This window comes from Apis florea, unplaced genomic scaffold, assembly GCF_048593485.1.
Source record: "Apis florea isolate Af1SG1 unplaced genomic scaffold, ASM4859348v1 contig_3587_pilon, whole genome shotgun sequence".
Classification (NCBI taxonomy): domain Eukaryota; kingdom Metazoa; phylum Arthropoda; class Insecta; order Hymenoptera; family Apidae; genus Apis; species Apis florea.
In genome coordinates this window covers 2,700,001-2,716,030 of record NW_028256789.1, presented here as the reverse complement: position 1 = coordinate 2,716,030, position 16,030 = coordinate 2,700,001, and the positions used below count along the sequence as shown (strand labels likewise).

At 29.6% G+C, this 16,030-nt stretch overlaps 1 protein-coding gene across 5 annotated transcripts in view; it reads left to right on the top strand.

The window, feature by feature from the left end:
- The first annotated feature begins 221 nt into the window (after positions 1-221).
- Hrb27C (Heterogeneous nuclear ribonucleoprotein at 27C) overlaps positions 222-16,030 on the top strand; it is a 34,532-nt gene continuing 18,723 nt past the window's right edge. For 2 of the 5 annotated variants that reach the window (XM_086914345.1, XM_086914346.1), the window contains exons 1-9: positions 225-374; positions 998-1,059; positions 1,990-2,253; positions 3,256-3,463; positions 3,565-3,751; positions 5,638-5,720; positions 6,208-6,598; positions 7,818-8,018; positions 10,031-10,186. In XM_086914345.1, the coding sequence (XP_086770471.1) occupies positions 2,216-2,253; positions 3,256-3,463; positions 3,565-3,751; positions 5,638-5,720; positions 6,208-6,598; positions 7,818-8,018; positions 10,031-10,186 (1,264 nt within the window). In that variant the 5' untranslated portion in view covers positions 225-374; positions 998-1,059; positions 1,990-2,215. Of the gene's footprint in view, positions 375-997; positions 1,060-1,989; positions 2,254-3,255; positions 3,464-3,564; positions 3,752-5,637; positions 5,721-6,207; positions 6,599-7,817; positions 8,019-10,030; positions 10,187-16,030 lie in introns of all 5 variants that reach the window. The other 3 variants (XM_012485042.2, XM_012485043.2, XM_031915786.2) reach the window with 3 other exon arrangements.

Genomic DNA, 16,030 nt, shown 5'->3' with positions numbered 1-16,030 from the left:
TCATGCTCACGTCCGATTGTGAGACATTTGTTTACTCTTGTCGAATGCCTAGAGAGGAAAGAGTTGTATACACGAGTATATCTGCTTAACGTATTGTGTAACAAGATGCATAAAATAAATGTGTAGCGCACACCTACGCGATCGTCGCGTGCTCGCGTTAGAACGTAGTAACGAACGTTAGTAAAGGCCGGGTTAGTAAGAACAGTCGAAGCTGACACACTATAGCATCGCGTCCGTAAAGCAGGAACTTCCGTCGAAATAGAAGCGAATTGAACTACCTTTACGCTTCGTGAATTTCATATTATCTCCCATTCGCCATGCTCGATCCTTGTTCGAGCGGAACGATCGGATTAAGACGCGAAGGAGTGACATAGGTGTGTTGTAAAAATTTTAAAAAGACCGATCGTGTGTAATTCACGTCGAGCAACGCGCAATTTAGAGAAAAAATCGGATAGTTCGGCTCGAGTAGTTTCGTTTTCCTTTTTTTTTTTTTTTGGTACAAGCTTGTTCCGCGATTATTTTATCTAGTCGAATTATCGTGGTTGGAATTAACGAGGATTCTAATAGTGATTTAAACGTTTATAATGAAATTAAATTGGCGGGACGGATGAATCGGGCGAAGAAAGAAAGAGTTGCTCGAGTTAAATAATTTTATTTTTAGCCGCCTTGTGGATATCCTTTAGCCGGAAAGGCTAAAGGAGAAGAAAGAGGAATCGATCCCTCGAATTTTACACACGTGATAACCTTTGATTTTTAGGCCATCTTTGTTACGATTCTTCGATTAGCAGTGTTTATTACTTTCCGGGAAGTTAACGATTTTTAACTATTGTATGTGAAGGAAAAATTATGGAATGGGAACGAATTGTAAGCAAATGAAAAAGAAACTGTACCGGAATAGTTTTGCCCTGTTCACGCATTTAGAATTTATTATTTTTACCCTCTAGTGTAAATTTATTTAATCGATTTCTTTTTTAAAAGCGCCTTTTTTTTATGACAGATGTAATGGTAGATATTTAAACAAAAATTCGGACTTGAAATACATTTCTAAAAATATTTAAGGTAAGTTTGATTGTTCAGTTCACTGCTTGTTTTACATTATCACAGATTCATCAGATGAAAGATTCGATCGTCTATATGGTATAAATAATTATAAAAAAAAAAAAATCATAAAAAAAATTGTATAGAAAAAATTATCTTTGTTTTTTATTAAAAATATTTGCATAGTGTTAGATTTAATGCAATGTTTTTAATCATTATAAAATATCTAAAATTATGTAAAATCTAACATTTACATCGTCCTGTTCTTTATGAAATTATTGCAGATATAAATGTTATTACTCAATGCAATGTTTTCTTATGCATTATGCAACGACTAGAAGATTACATTTTTATGTAAGAAGAAAATTATGTTTTGTTTGGTAAAAATATGAATTTATAATAGATATATTGTGATGCAAATGTATTTTTCAATGCAGATGTGTTTATTCTCACCTCAATTAAGTGGAAAAGGTTTAATTTTTTCTGTATATCAAACGAATCTTCTATACTTTAAATTATATGTGACTTAAAGTTTCCCGCCAATGTGAAAATAATATGGCGGAAGCTCTGTGACGACAGATCGTTGAACCCAGAAATACTACTGTATTCAACTAGTATATTTATTTCGACATATTTTTTACTTACCCATTAACAACATAAAAAGTATTATTGTTGACCATTGCATTGATTATTTAGATACATATTGAATTCATTAAATGTACATAATATTTTTTTCAGGTTTGTAATAATTGTAATAACCCAACTCGTATAAATGAATTATGAAACACGTAGATTAATATAGAATATTAATAATAATTTATTGTTTGAACGATAAAAGTATTAATTATTTTTGTTTCAAATATATAATATTTCTCAAGAAAAAATATAGTTATGTAAGATAGAAATATTTTAATGAAAATAAAATATAAAATCGTGATATTTATATTGCAGAGGGCGTAATTTTCCTGTATGCACGTCCCTGAAGTACTGAATACGATTGCTGATTTGACTAGTGTACCAGCGGAAGTGACGCGAGTCGCTTCGTTACGTTTACATTCTGTTCTCGACGTCGCGTTCATTGTGGGGAGCCATTACCCTCGTCCGCGCTAAGCATCGTGCCATATTCCCATTCGCGCCCTAATACTAACAACATTCTCGTAGTTTTAAGTGAAATATTATGAGAGTGAAGACCGAAATGGACGACGACGAAAAGGGGTAAGTCTGAATTGCGTATTACTAGCCATTGAAAGGTATTTTTTATGCGAGAATTTTCGATCGACGCGTTCATGGACTGTCGGGTTTATTGCGTGGGATCTCCATTGCGTATTGCAGTTACTTCGTATCTCTTACTTGCTTTCAATGTTTGCCTGATCATGAGCTAAATTGCTTATCTACATTACGCAAAACGTCATCATGCTTCGTTATTCATATATGATTTTCATGATATGCGAGGCCAATCTTTTTTTCCTGCAGCAATAAACGGTGAGATATATGGTTTTTCGTGAGAGGGGAATAGTTCGATGCCGGTTCTGCATAGTGTTCTTCTTAGTACTTACGACACTTTTGGTTGTTTAGATGTTACTCTTTTGGAAAAATCGACAAACACGAGTATGGTGGTTTAGAATATTATATACATTTTTGATATTTTATTTCGGTGTGAAAGTATGCTACTGCATCGTCGTTCATTACATCCTTCAATTCTAGATTCTCTATTTTTATGCTCTATATCCTGAAAGATCAGAGCATTTCAATACTCCATCGCTACGCGATTTTCTTATACGCTTGACCAATTGTGATTATTGATAGATGGATATGCATTAAGCGGTATATTATTATGCATATATCAATTTTTCCGTGAATTTTCATTACTGATAAAAAAAAATGCGTCATGAAATATTTCAATATTATGTACATTATGGATTATTATCAAAATTAGGTCATTGATAAATATATTTTACAATATAAATCGTGTTTTTTATGCGTGTTAAATAAAATTCTTTGCTATTTGTTGCGTTAATTAACCTAAATTTAATGTTTGCTACATTAAAATATCAAAATTTTTTTTTATTATATAACGTATTATAAAAAATATATTCGAAAAACATTATTCTATTTATATTGTTTCGCGTATTATTTAATAATTTATTTAGGAGACATTTTTTGTTAATGTTATTTATATAAGTTTATTATTTATCTTTAAAAAAATTTTTCTTACAGAAAGTTGTTTGTTGGTGGTTTGTCCTGGGAGACAACACAAGAAAATCTTCAACGTTACTTCGGCCGTTATGGCGAAGTAATTGACTGCGTTGTTATGAAAAACAGTGAATCTGGTCGCAGTCGTGGTTTTGGATTTGTAACATTTAGTGATCCAGCTAATGTTCCATTAGTTCTTCAGAATGGACCACATCAACTTGATGGGCGCACAGTTAGTATCATTTTTTTAACACAAGAAGAAAAAAAGAAATTGATATAATATAAATAAAAAAGAAAATTTATCTATATTTATTTCCCATTGTTTGATTATAGATTGACCCGAAACCATGTAATCCACGCACTCAACAGAAACCAAAACGCAGTGGAGGCTTTCCGAAAGTTTTTCTTGGTGGCTTACCAAGTAATGTGACAGAGACCGATTTGAGGTCTTTCTTTACCCGTTTTGGTAAAGTTATGGAGGTTGTCATAATGTATGACCAAGAGAAGAAGAAATCAAGGGGTGAGTACATTATAATAATTATTTGTATACAATTAAATCAGTATTGTTTGAAATGGTTTCCATTTAATAACTCATGTTAATAATAATTTAAATATATAATGAAATATGATTTAATGCTATATTATATATTTAATAGTATTTTTTTAATTATTATGGAAACTATATAAAACAATGCTCTATAAATATTTAAATATCATATCATCTTGTTTCTTATATGATGAAAAGTATAGTCAGAATTCTTGAAATAAAAATTTTTTTATAATATACAATTGATGCAATTTATGGTACATATTTATTATATTATTATATATGTGTACATATTATTATTATTATTTTATATATATATATACATACACATATATATACATGTATATATATACTTAATCAAAAATTCTGACTTGAATGCAGCACACCCATTATTTAAAGTAAAATATTAAAATTTTATTTAGATTAAACATATAAAAACAAAAAAGTGCAAATTTTAAAATTAGTAATTAATATAAAGTTAAATATGATTTTGTGCTTAAGTCAGTTAATAATTTGTGGTCATTGAACTTCCTCTGCTTGATTACCTTTTTTTTAATGACCCTGCTCTTGCTTCCTTTAATAATTATAATTAATATATCCTGATTCACAGTCTTAATAATTAATATTATTTATTTTCAATATGTATTTATAAAATATTTTAAGACCTTATATATGAAACTCACAATGCATTATATATAGTTATTTATGTAGTGTTCTTATCCTACTTTGCTACTCTTAATAATTCGCCTTGTCTTACCTTAAAAATGGTTAAGATACTTTATGTTATAAAATTAAATTTAATATTAAATATATATATATATATATATTGTGATTTGGCTAAGTTTTATTAAGGATAGCTTAAGACTTTACCAGATTATTAAGTACATAAGTTAAAATGTACATAACTTAAGTCAAGTTAAGCTACTAGTAAGATATGTTGTAAATTCGATTTTTTATTAATATTATCCATTTATTATTCATTGAACAAATTCATTTAGTTATATTTATATTTAATCATATTATATGTATATGAAAAATTATTTATAATCTACAGCTTATTGATTATGTTAAATTAAGATATTATTAATTTTGATAACTTTTTTACTTGAAAATTTTTTATTTTAATATCAAAATTTTTATATTTATATAATGTAGTAACTGTTCAGTACTCAAATAGGTATGTTACTTCTTTGTTCTTTATATATTTATTCCTTTTTGGTGGCTGCATTCAAGAAGTCAATATATTTAACGAGTACAACAAATGAATTTTTTTTTTATCCATTTTATTATTTGAACAAGACATATACTTTACTGTAATTGAGATGATATGCATTGATGGATATATATTTATAATGTAATTGATAGTCTTTTGTGATATCTTGAAAACAAAATATTAACAAAAGAATATTGATGCTTTACATATTAAATATCATTAACAATCTTTTAAAGAAGAAGCATATAAGTATTTAAAAACTTCTTTAAATCAGCCATCATAAATTTATTATAGATTAAGTATTTTAAGTTTATGAATATTTAAAATGAACATTACTATATTACTATATAAATTTTTGTAAAATAAATGTTTACAAAATATTAAAAAATACATATTTACACTGACATTAACAAAATTATATGTAAGATACTATAAATACGTTTTTCCAAATTAATAATAATTATCATTTATACAATAAAAGATAGTTAATGTAAAGATGTACAAATAAATGAAAGAAGAAAGAAATAAAATGTAATATTGATGGTATGATAAAAATTTTAAATGTTGGGGTTATATAAAAGAAATGTATTTTTTGTATAAATATATGGGGCATCTTTTGATATACTCTCTCACGTTTGGACGACAGGATTCGGCTTTCTCAGTTTCGAGGATGAAGATGCAGTGGACCGATGCGTAGCGGAGCATTTCGTCAACTTGAATGGAAAACAGGTATAGCATACCTACACACTAGTATATATTATATATTATTAGATTACTGTAATGTAAAATAATAATAAGTACGAATAAGTATGACAATTTACTGTTATGTATCATATAATTTTATATAATTATATTAGTTATAGTACTTATTTTATTTTACACAATTTTCTTATACTATGTTACTCTTAACAACTGTATGTTTAGTTCTTATTATATAAGTATCAATTTAAAAGAACAAAACGTTTAGAATATCGTACATATGCGTTATATGGCAAGTCAAAAATTAGAATATATTTAGAATCGATGTAAGACTTGGCGAGTTTTAAAGGTTTAATCTTACACTCTTATGAAGAAAAAGAGAATTAAAATTAAGGTATAAATAGGATTATTTTTATTCGATCGAAATCGAAATCCTATTTCATATCTCTTAATTCGAATCGTGAAATATGAACGATAATGATTTTCATTCGGATTGTTTGATTATTTTTGATTACAGGTTGAAATCAAACGCGCAGAACCAAGAGATTCTTCTAGCAAAATGAATGATAGTCATCAAGGTCAGTGGGGACCACCTCAACAGGGTGGACCTCCAATGGGAATGGCTGGGAATATGGGACCTATGGGTGGTCCAAATGGACAGATGAGTGGACCTATGATGGGAGGTCCAATGGGTCCACCAGGAAATATGATGCAGCAGTATCAAGGTTGGGGTACCAGTCCTCAAACTGGAGGATATGCTGCTGGATATACTCAGTATAATTCTCAGGGCTGGGGTGCACCACCTGGCCCTCCTCAGCAACAACAAATTCCACCACCACCACATCATCAATGGGGTAGTAGTTACAATGTTCAACCTGCAGCAGCTACTCAAGGTTATGGAAGTTATGGTAAGTCTTTAGCATAATTTTCTTAGCTTAGTCTTGTTTAAATTTTTTTTTTTTAATATTAATAATTTTTTAATCTCAATACTCGTAAGTAAGTAAGTAACATAATATTTTTCATAAATTTTAAATTTAGAATTATTAATTTATAAATTTAATTTAAAAATCTTGATTTTATATTTTTTTAGAGGATAATATATGATAAGTTTAACAATAAACTTTTATCCTATCCTCTTCCTCTCTATCCTCGGTGAGAAAACAATAAAAATAAGAATATGAAAATATAAATATAAATATCTATAATATACAATTAATCATTTTTTTTTTTTTTTTAAATACTCTTTGGAGGTTATTATAGAAAGAGAATACAATAGGACATCATAAATGTACATTAATTAATATCAAATTATATCAATGACTCATTATTCATTTCTCATATGTTTTTAATATCATGTCTATTTTCTATATTGTAACAAATTGCATTTTTTTTTTGTTTTAATTTATAATTTAAAACTTACAGTTTTATTTCAGAGTAATTTAAATTTCAACATCATGTTTTCTTCCTTCATGCTTGTTTTCTTTAAAGAATATGAAATAAATATAAGATTTAAAAAAAAATGTATTTTTATATTTCTCTTTATTTTTCTCGGTTAAAAAATTATTTAATGATTGCCGATGTGTTTATCGTTCATCAGAATCTCGATATTCGTAGTCCCAATATATATTTCTTTACAATTTTAAATATATTCTTATCGCAATGTTAATTTTATTATTTACTGAGGGAATCAAGCATGGATGTTTAAATGAAACGGTATTGGACACTAAGAATGCTAAAGAAAACGAACTATTTTAGTGCCAAGGACAGTAACAATATGGGGAAAATTACCTGAAAGTACTTATTTTTAAAATTTATCGCAATAAAATAATTTACTCGGCTTTACTTTGGAAAGTTTTCAGGTAAGATTTTTTCGACTCATAAATATGAAAGAAATTGGAAAACAGTTTCTCAAATAGAGAGTTACAGTATTCTTTCAATAATTCCTCTAGTAAAATTTCTCTAAAATGTAATGTTCATTTCTTTTATTATATATTTTCGAAATTACGAAAATCGAAATTAAAGTTATACGATTTGATTGATGCGTTTTTGGCACTAAAACGATGACTTATAGTAATAAGAAGTTTGGAGAAAACGGTGTGACATATTTTGTGTGATTGATAATCGCAGGTGGGCCGGCAGCGGCCGCTTCAGGGGGCTATGGGCCCACAGCGGGTACTGGCGGGGCTGCGGGGGGCGGGCCCGGGGGTTCTTGGAACTCCTGGAATATGCCACAAAATGGGCCCCCTCCTGGGACTCAGCCACCACCTCAGCCCCCTCAGCCTAACTCCTCGCAGCCCAACTCCAACTCGAACCCCTCTGGCCCGCAGGGTGAGTCTTCAACCTCAGTCAAACAAACTCTTTCCTCTTTCCACCCTTTCGCATCATACAGTTCTATTTTCACATAGTCGAGCCTGGCTATAAATTATTTTATTTTATTATCTATTGATTTTTTTTTGTCTTTCTTTCTTTCTCTTCTTCTTTCTCTATCTGTCTAAACTAGAAAAGAAAAAAAAAATATTTTTTTATACGTATATGATAATTAACTAATTAGAAAATCATTATCACTGGTCGTATCAGGGTGTGTTTGTACACAGACTGATCATTATTTTTAATAACGATCGATAAACACGCGGCGAAGTGAGACGGCATGATTGTAATTTGGCGTGATATATCGAGAGAGATCATGCTTCGCTTATTAACAGTATTTTTTATTGCGGAAAAATTTATTGTACAGTTAAGTATTTCCTTTAGATCGTCCACAAGAAATGTAATGCCTGTTTCTTTTATAATAACTTTTGTCTGTTAACATACAATAAATTAATGTTATTGGCTTTTGGAGTTCACCGAGAGATGAGTTTTTCGTGCATTGAGGTTGGAAGAACGAGAAACCGAAGAATTTTAAATTATGTTGTAAATGGAAGAGAAAAATTTATTTTTTACTGAATAAAATTTGAATCCTATTACGATCCTCTGCTGTTCCTCGATTCCTTAATATTTGCACATTCGTTGGTTCGTTTAATTATCTGGTAATTTTTACATGTCTTTGCGCTTGTTCTCTTTTTTGCGTCTAGAATGTTGAGAGCATGTAATTTCATTTGTACAAATTATAAATATACGTAGTTTTAATGCAGATCAATTTAGGATTATGAAAAATGTAAATCACAAATCGTTTTATATATCTTTATTAGTATATAAAGGTAGAGAGCTACGCTTAGAATATTCGTTATGCTTACAAACGTTTTAGACAAGATTCAGTGGATATCGTAGTATTGTAATCATCGGCATTCCGCACTTATTCATCCATTACATCACTCTTAATTTTTGTAATTTTTTAATCCGAAATCGATCATTTTTTTGTCCTATTTGTAATCCAATACAAGTATTTTCTTTCTACTTTCATTCGTTGTTTTTTAATACCTCCCAGAAAAGTAATTGGCCAGTGTTCCTTTAGTTGTCGTATTTTTTTTTAGAGTAGACTAGATATTTGCAAATAATTTTTTAAGTGTATTTATATTCTTCTGATCTATTGTAATGCCATTGTAAAAAAAGGAATATAAAAATTTTGAATTTGTAAAAAAAAAAAAAAAAATGTACTATAATGTAGTATAGTGCAATCCTGATCTCGTTTCTCCCATTTCCTTTGTCGACCAGTATAATCTGAATCGAATTCATATCTGTTCGAATCTTAATTTTTTTTATCTTATACCTTTTTTTGCAACTTCTTACTAGATTTTCTTTATCAAAATTCGCTTCGATTTAGTTTTACATATATATTATATATAATAAGATTATAATAAGATTCTTTAACAGCAATTTTTATTCCTAATAACGATAGATGTTGATCCGTTTGCAATCTTCTGAGATCAGTACAGAATTCTCTGCTTATTTTGCATAATCAATCTTTAATATAAAATTAACGTAAACTGCATTCGTTTTTTTTTTTTTAATTTTCTCACGATGCTTTCCATTTACATGTAACATCTGTTCTCTAAACATAAAACTGATCTCGATAATTTTAATATAATCCCTCTATATTTTGAAAATATTCCTTATTATATATTCCTGTAAAAAAAAAAAAAAAAAAGACGAGAGATATATTTTAGATACTTTCGTTCAATCGTTTTTAATTCATCAATATATATATATATATACACACACAAATATTCATAAATCCAATATATTATTGAAGATTAATTATTCTTCGATAGCTTGAAAGTGTCATGAAAAGTATCAAAAATGTATCTTCTTTACCGTGGGAAGAAGTATATCCCACAGCTTATGAATAAACGAAACGAGGTAAGTGGGGAAGTTGGATAATACGATGAAAATCAATGTTCCAGGTGACATGTATTCACGACAGACCACCGGCTCAGGTGCACCTGGGTCCAGTAGCAGTTCAGCTAAAACTCCGGATTATACTGGGTACTCTGCATATGGTAATTACGCTGACACCAGTTATCCTCAGCGTTCGTATCAAGGAGGAGAAAGCAACCAAGGTGGGTATGCCGCCAGCGCCCCTAAACCCCAGCAAGGCTTTGATTTCAAAGAGTGGCCCACCTCATGACCATTTTAATTGACCCGTGATGGAGAGATGCGCTGAATGGCTTGGCCTTGCTCGTGGGTTATTTCATATTACATATTTAAAAAAAAAAAAAATAAATAAATAAAAAAAACAAAAGAAAAAAAATAAAAAAAAAAACAGAGATATTGCGCATTGATCGTGAGAATCTGCGCTCGATTCTTGGGACATTCTTTGGTTATATTCTATTTATATTTAACAGTAATAAGAAACAGATTTTATTTTCAGCATCTTGGTGGTAAATTGTTGCGAGAAGAACTTCGGGGAGTTTGATACTATTTTCTTTTTCTTTCTTACAGAATTTATCGTCGATTGTGTGATTGTCGAATCGAAATACCGTACTCGAGATTTTTATTTAATTCGATGTTTTTTAACTTCTTGAGAAATTTTGTCGGGAAATTGTTCGTACAAAGAATGTCTCCATCGAGCCGGTATGTCGTTCGCGAGCGGTCGTACTTCTTTAACGATCTTGATGAAACATATAATAACTTTTCGACATATCTTTTTTGGCAATCGAAAAAAAGAGAAATGCATCTTGCCCAAGTTTGTAAAACGGAAGCGTCAAAGAAAATAGGGTGTGTTAGGTTTCTCGAAACATTGATTTCATTGATCGCTCGCGTGAACGGCCCATGATCTTGTTGGGTTTCAAAAGTACAGTGGAAACAATTGAAACCACAGGTTGAAAGATAGAAGACGTAAACTGAAAGAAACATAAAGCAAAGCAGAGATGAAATATAAAAAAATGATAGGATAAAAATGGACACCCATGGTGCAAGCGAATTTTGTATGGCACTGGGATAGAGGGTAGGAAGCGGAACATAGAAGTATTATAAGAGTTAAACTAGAACAGATGGAATAAGTGAACATTAAAGCATTAAAGTAAAAAGCGAGTGTAAAGAAATGTAAGGAATGCTGAGCATTAATTACACAACAGCATTCGAACGGGGGTGAATGAGATTTCGTTTTTGAGATATTAATTCTCAGTAGATGGCACAAATTTCGATGCTCGTTCACCTTTTTGATACTTTTAGTGAACTCTTCGGTAATTTGAAAATAAGAATATTAAGTAAAATGAAATACTATTATATTACGGTCTCCAGTGGAAGTCAGTGATTGACTTGCACATTTGAGACACCCGTCCCTCCACGATCTCGTATTTATTAAAATAGTTGTTATGCTGGAATGATGGAAAAAAGAAAATGAGTAACGAGTAATTAACGAAATAATTAAGTAAGGTGTTCACACAGGCTGACTTATAATCTAAACTACAGAGATAGTGTAAAATAAATAGATCCTTTTAATATGATGTATGTATATCTATAACTCTATGACAGCAGGGTGCAGTTTCCTTAAGAATATGTTTTCTTCTCTTTCTAGTTTTTTTTATCTTCACGACGTATCATTATTACTATATATATTAGACGTATCGATGTCTAATTCCCTTTTTTCTTACTTTCTTTCGCTTTTAACTTTATCTAATTTAGGTTGTCTGGTCCTTTTCCGTTTCCATCAATAAAATAATTTTTATCGTTTCTGGAAGGAAGAGGACGAGAAAAGAAATACATAAATAAATAAATAAAAAAAGATAATGAATTTTTTAATGAAAAATAAATAATTTGTATAATAAGAATAATTGGTCCGTCAGACGGGTTTCTGTACGGTCACATTATTGCATTAAATGTGAAAATTAGTTTATTTTTTACTTCGGATTTATAATAGTTAATTATTAGGCATGTTTAAGATTACAATTATTGTTACTATTAATTAATTACTTCTATGATAATTATTACTATTATACTACTACTTACCATTATAAACTATTTACAGCTATTTATCACTACTTACTGTTGCGACTGCTCCTACTGCAACCATTATGATTGCAACTATTATACACACTATTATTACTGTCTATGATAATTACAAATATTGTACGATGATGCTTATAAGTGTTTAAATTTTTAGATGATTAGAGATGAAAAGAGATCATGATATCTAATTGATGGAGGGAGGGGTATTTGTAATTTGTGCGGTGTACTCGGGGCGGGGGGCCTCGATCTGAAAAGTCTACCTGATTAAATATATGACTTAATTGTATTTACTCTGTAGGATTTACCATAGTTCTAAACAAGAAATATTTCGGAAGAATGCTCTCAAATGCTCATGTTTATTACTGAGCGGGTCGCGTTGTGTCTTACTTTGTCAATAAGAATCGCAAGTATTAACGCTAATGTAATTTTAAATTTTTTACGATGTCAAAATATAATCAGTAGGTTACAATTAATAACGGAACAGCAATTTGAGTAAGCTTCCTCACTATTGATCTCAATACGATTAGGGTTTTCTTTCCCTTCATATAGTGTCTAATTGTTTTCTTGTCAAATTGTTACAACTACTGTTTTTTTCTTTTTCCCCTACTTTTCTTATCATATTTTTTTTTTTTTTTTACATTTTTCATTTCACTTATTATAATACGAACATTACGAACTCTCGCGATATAATAAGGCGACTTTTCAAGTTTTTTAAATCGTTGATCGACGTTAAAAAAAAGAAAAAAATATCAATTACTCCTGTACTTATTCCGCACGTCTATCTAAACTGCTCGTTACCATTTCCAATTCGGTAAATTTAATTAACAGTATCGCGTAGTTAATCGTAGAAACAGGGATACGTAAAAGTCAATGGGATGAAGAGAAAGCATTAACAAACGCGACTCGTGGAAACTTCTGGGATCAACGCAATAACACATTTACTGACTACTAAACTAATTGACAAGAAAAAAAAAAAAACGAGTTAGGGAGCTCAATCAAACGAATACCACTTTTTACACTAATTGTTATGATAATTACACGAACACAGATACTCTCAACAGATACACATTTCTACACATACACTTCTACGCGCATAAAAAAAAGTAAATTAATTAAAACAGAGGCCACAAGTTATTGAACATCCAAATAATAGTAAATTAATAAGATGCTAAAATAGATAAAGAAAAAAAAAATAAAATAAAATGAAAGAGATGACTTTGTGGTTGTACGTAATTAAATAATACGTTATTTAATACCTATTTGAGAGGCAGAGAGAGAGAGAGAGAGAGAGAGAGAGAAAGGGAGGGAGAGAGTGAGAGGGAGAGAAAGGTTAGAGAGATTGTAACAAGAGAAAATTTAGAAAGAACGAGAGAAGAGAGAGAGAGAGAGAGAGAGAGAGAAAGAGAGCGCGAGAGAGAAAAAGTTTTTATCTTTACGGCTGTTTTTTCAGAACTTATTTTATAAAGTAATATAATTAAAAAGAAACGTAAAAGAAAAAACCACTAGTAATATCGATTATGATTATAATTATTAATAACTAACTAATTGTATTCCTTACTATTATCGATTTTTAAATAAAGTTAAAGTGTATAAATTTAAAGAATTTTTAAGTGTATGCTAAAGCAGTTGGGAGAAAGTGATTATATAACATTTGATTTTATAGACATGTTAACGATAATTAATGTGTTTGCTGGAATCGTAAAAACGAGGTAAATTAATTTATATTATAATTAACGAGTCTCAGAGGGATGATTAAAATTATTCTAGTGAGAAGGGAGGAAAATGAAGTGAGGGAGGGAAGAAAGAAAAAAAGAATAAATAAATAATGATGATACAAAGTTAAATGGCTGCCTTGCCACATTTGTACATACATATATTTTAGGGTATGCTGGAAAAGTTATAGTATCGAGATAATAAGCGAAAGTGGTAGCAATGGATTTGAAAAAAAGAAAAAAAAAAAAAAAATACACACAAAATGATGACGAGAAAGCGGGAACTAGCGGGACTATTCGAATAATTGACGATTTAATAATTATAACAGATAATATATTTATATTTAACGCAATATTATTAGTATTTTTCAATACAGAAATAATGCATCTAATTAACATAATATGTAGCAAATAGGGAAAAATACTTTGATTCTAGCCGTTGTTACTACCTGTCGTAATCTCGTAACTTTTTACGAGAATTACGACTTGCTCTCAGGGTTGTTACTGTCTTTTTTTCCACTTTATTCTTTGAATCTTTTTCTTCTTAATTTTTTTTTTTTTTTTAATCATTTTTTTTTTTTTTTTTTATGTTCTCCCTGTTTAATATTTTTATCACTTACTATTAAAATCTTCAAGAATTGTTGAATGTATTTATATACATATTTTTATCGACGATATCTCCTTCTTTGCGTTTCGTTATTTTTTGTTTTTTCTCGTTCATACAAAATAGGCTCTTAATTCAGTATTTGAAGAAAACATTTGTGAAATGTTTTTTTTTTATTTCTTTTGCTTCTTCTTTTTTTTTTTTTAAATCATTTATATAAGTGATGTTATGCGAAAGAGCATGGTTTTTACTGTAAAATATTTATTGTTGATTCATAGGACTGAGACACTTTATTTCGTATAGAGAGATAATAATTGTACATTAAGATTTAAGTATTGAAAACCATAGATCGCTCGTAGATTTAATTCTTCTCGTTACTTTTAAGACACTACCAACAGGGAGAGTAAAACGAAAAAAAAAAAAAAAAAAAGAAAATCAAACTTTATAAAACACATTATAGATATGTAATTTTTACACTTTTTACACTTTTTGCACATTTTAGTATTTTCCCTTTTCTTTAAAGAATCACTTAAGATTAAAATATTCTGCAGTCTGTTCCGTATAATAATTATAAATAATTCATGCATTTCATAACTTCGCTTAATCATTATCTCTTCTATTTTTTTATTCCTTTTTCTTTCTTTTTTTTTTTTTTTTTTTTTTTTTAATGTAAAGATTTAATATTTAATTTAGTTACTTTTGTCTTAATTTAATTAGGTAGTGCATGTATAAAATCTTTTTTAATCTAAAGAATACGCATGTTAGTTTGTGCAAGGTGATGAAATAAAGAAAAAACTGATAAAAATAAAAAAGAGTTAAGCATTCAATATTTAAAAACTTGATATGAGATATGATAAAATATATTATAATTCCGGGGGCGTTACATGTCTGTTTTTAACGTTAACGCATACTTGTCGTCCCGCTCACTGAAGACTGGTCATTATAATTAAATGTTATACTTAAATAAACTTAAACTATTCATATTGTAATCTATACGAGAAACAAGTTTTTATCGATGAGTTTATCTTGTATTTTTAATGGATATTAATATAATTAGTTTGGTATCACAACGACGTATTGGCTATTGCATTTTTACACGCTTATATTGTATTTCAATTGATTCTTCAACACATTCGCATTTTGTCCCCTCTTGTTTGTCGGTTTAATTGTCGGGCAAGGAACAATAAACGTTCGAAATTACGATATCACAGTAAACAAACGTATATACTTGCCACGAATCGGAACGGTATGAAACTTACGTGGGCATTTTTCCAAGTTGTAAGGAATAAGTTGTTCGAGATATTTTTAAACTCTTTCACGTCGAAATCGTTTAACCGCCATTCAAAGCACAAATTTCATCGGTGACATGAGTGATCAAACAGATTGTGAAAAGAAAGAGACAGAGAGAGAGAGAGAAATAATAAAAGTACCACTGCCTGAGCTCGTTGTCTATCCATCGGTTTTCGTTTCACGATCAGTTAACAGCCCCAGAATTTAGTAACTTGTTCGAGCTGTTTGCCAATCTCTATCTTTATCATCGTGAGGAAGAAAAATTGAAATGAAATGTCGATTAACGTTGTTTAACTTAACTCGTATTTGATTCGAACGAAACAATGTGAACGAGGAGAAAAGTAAGG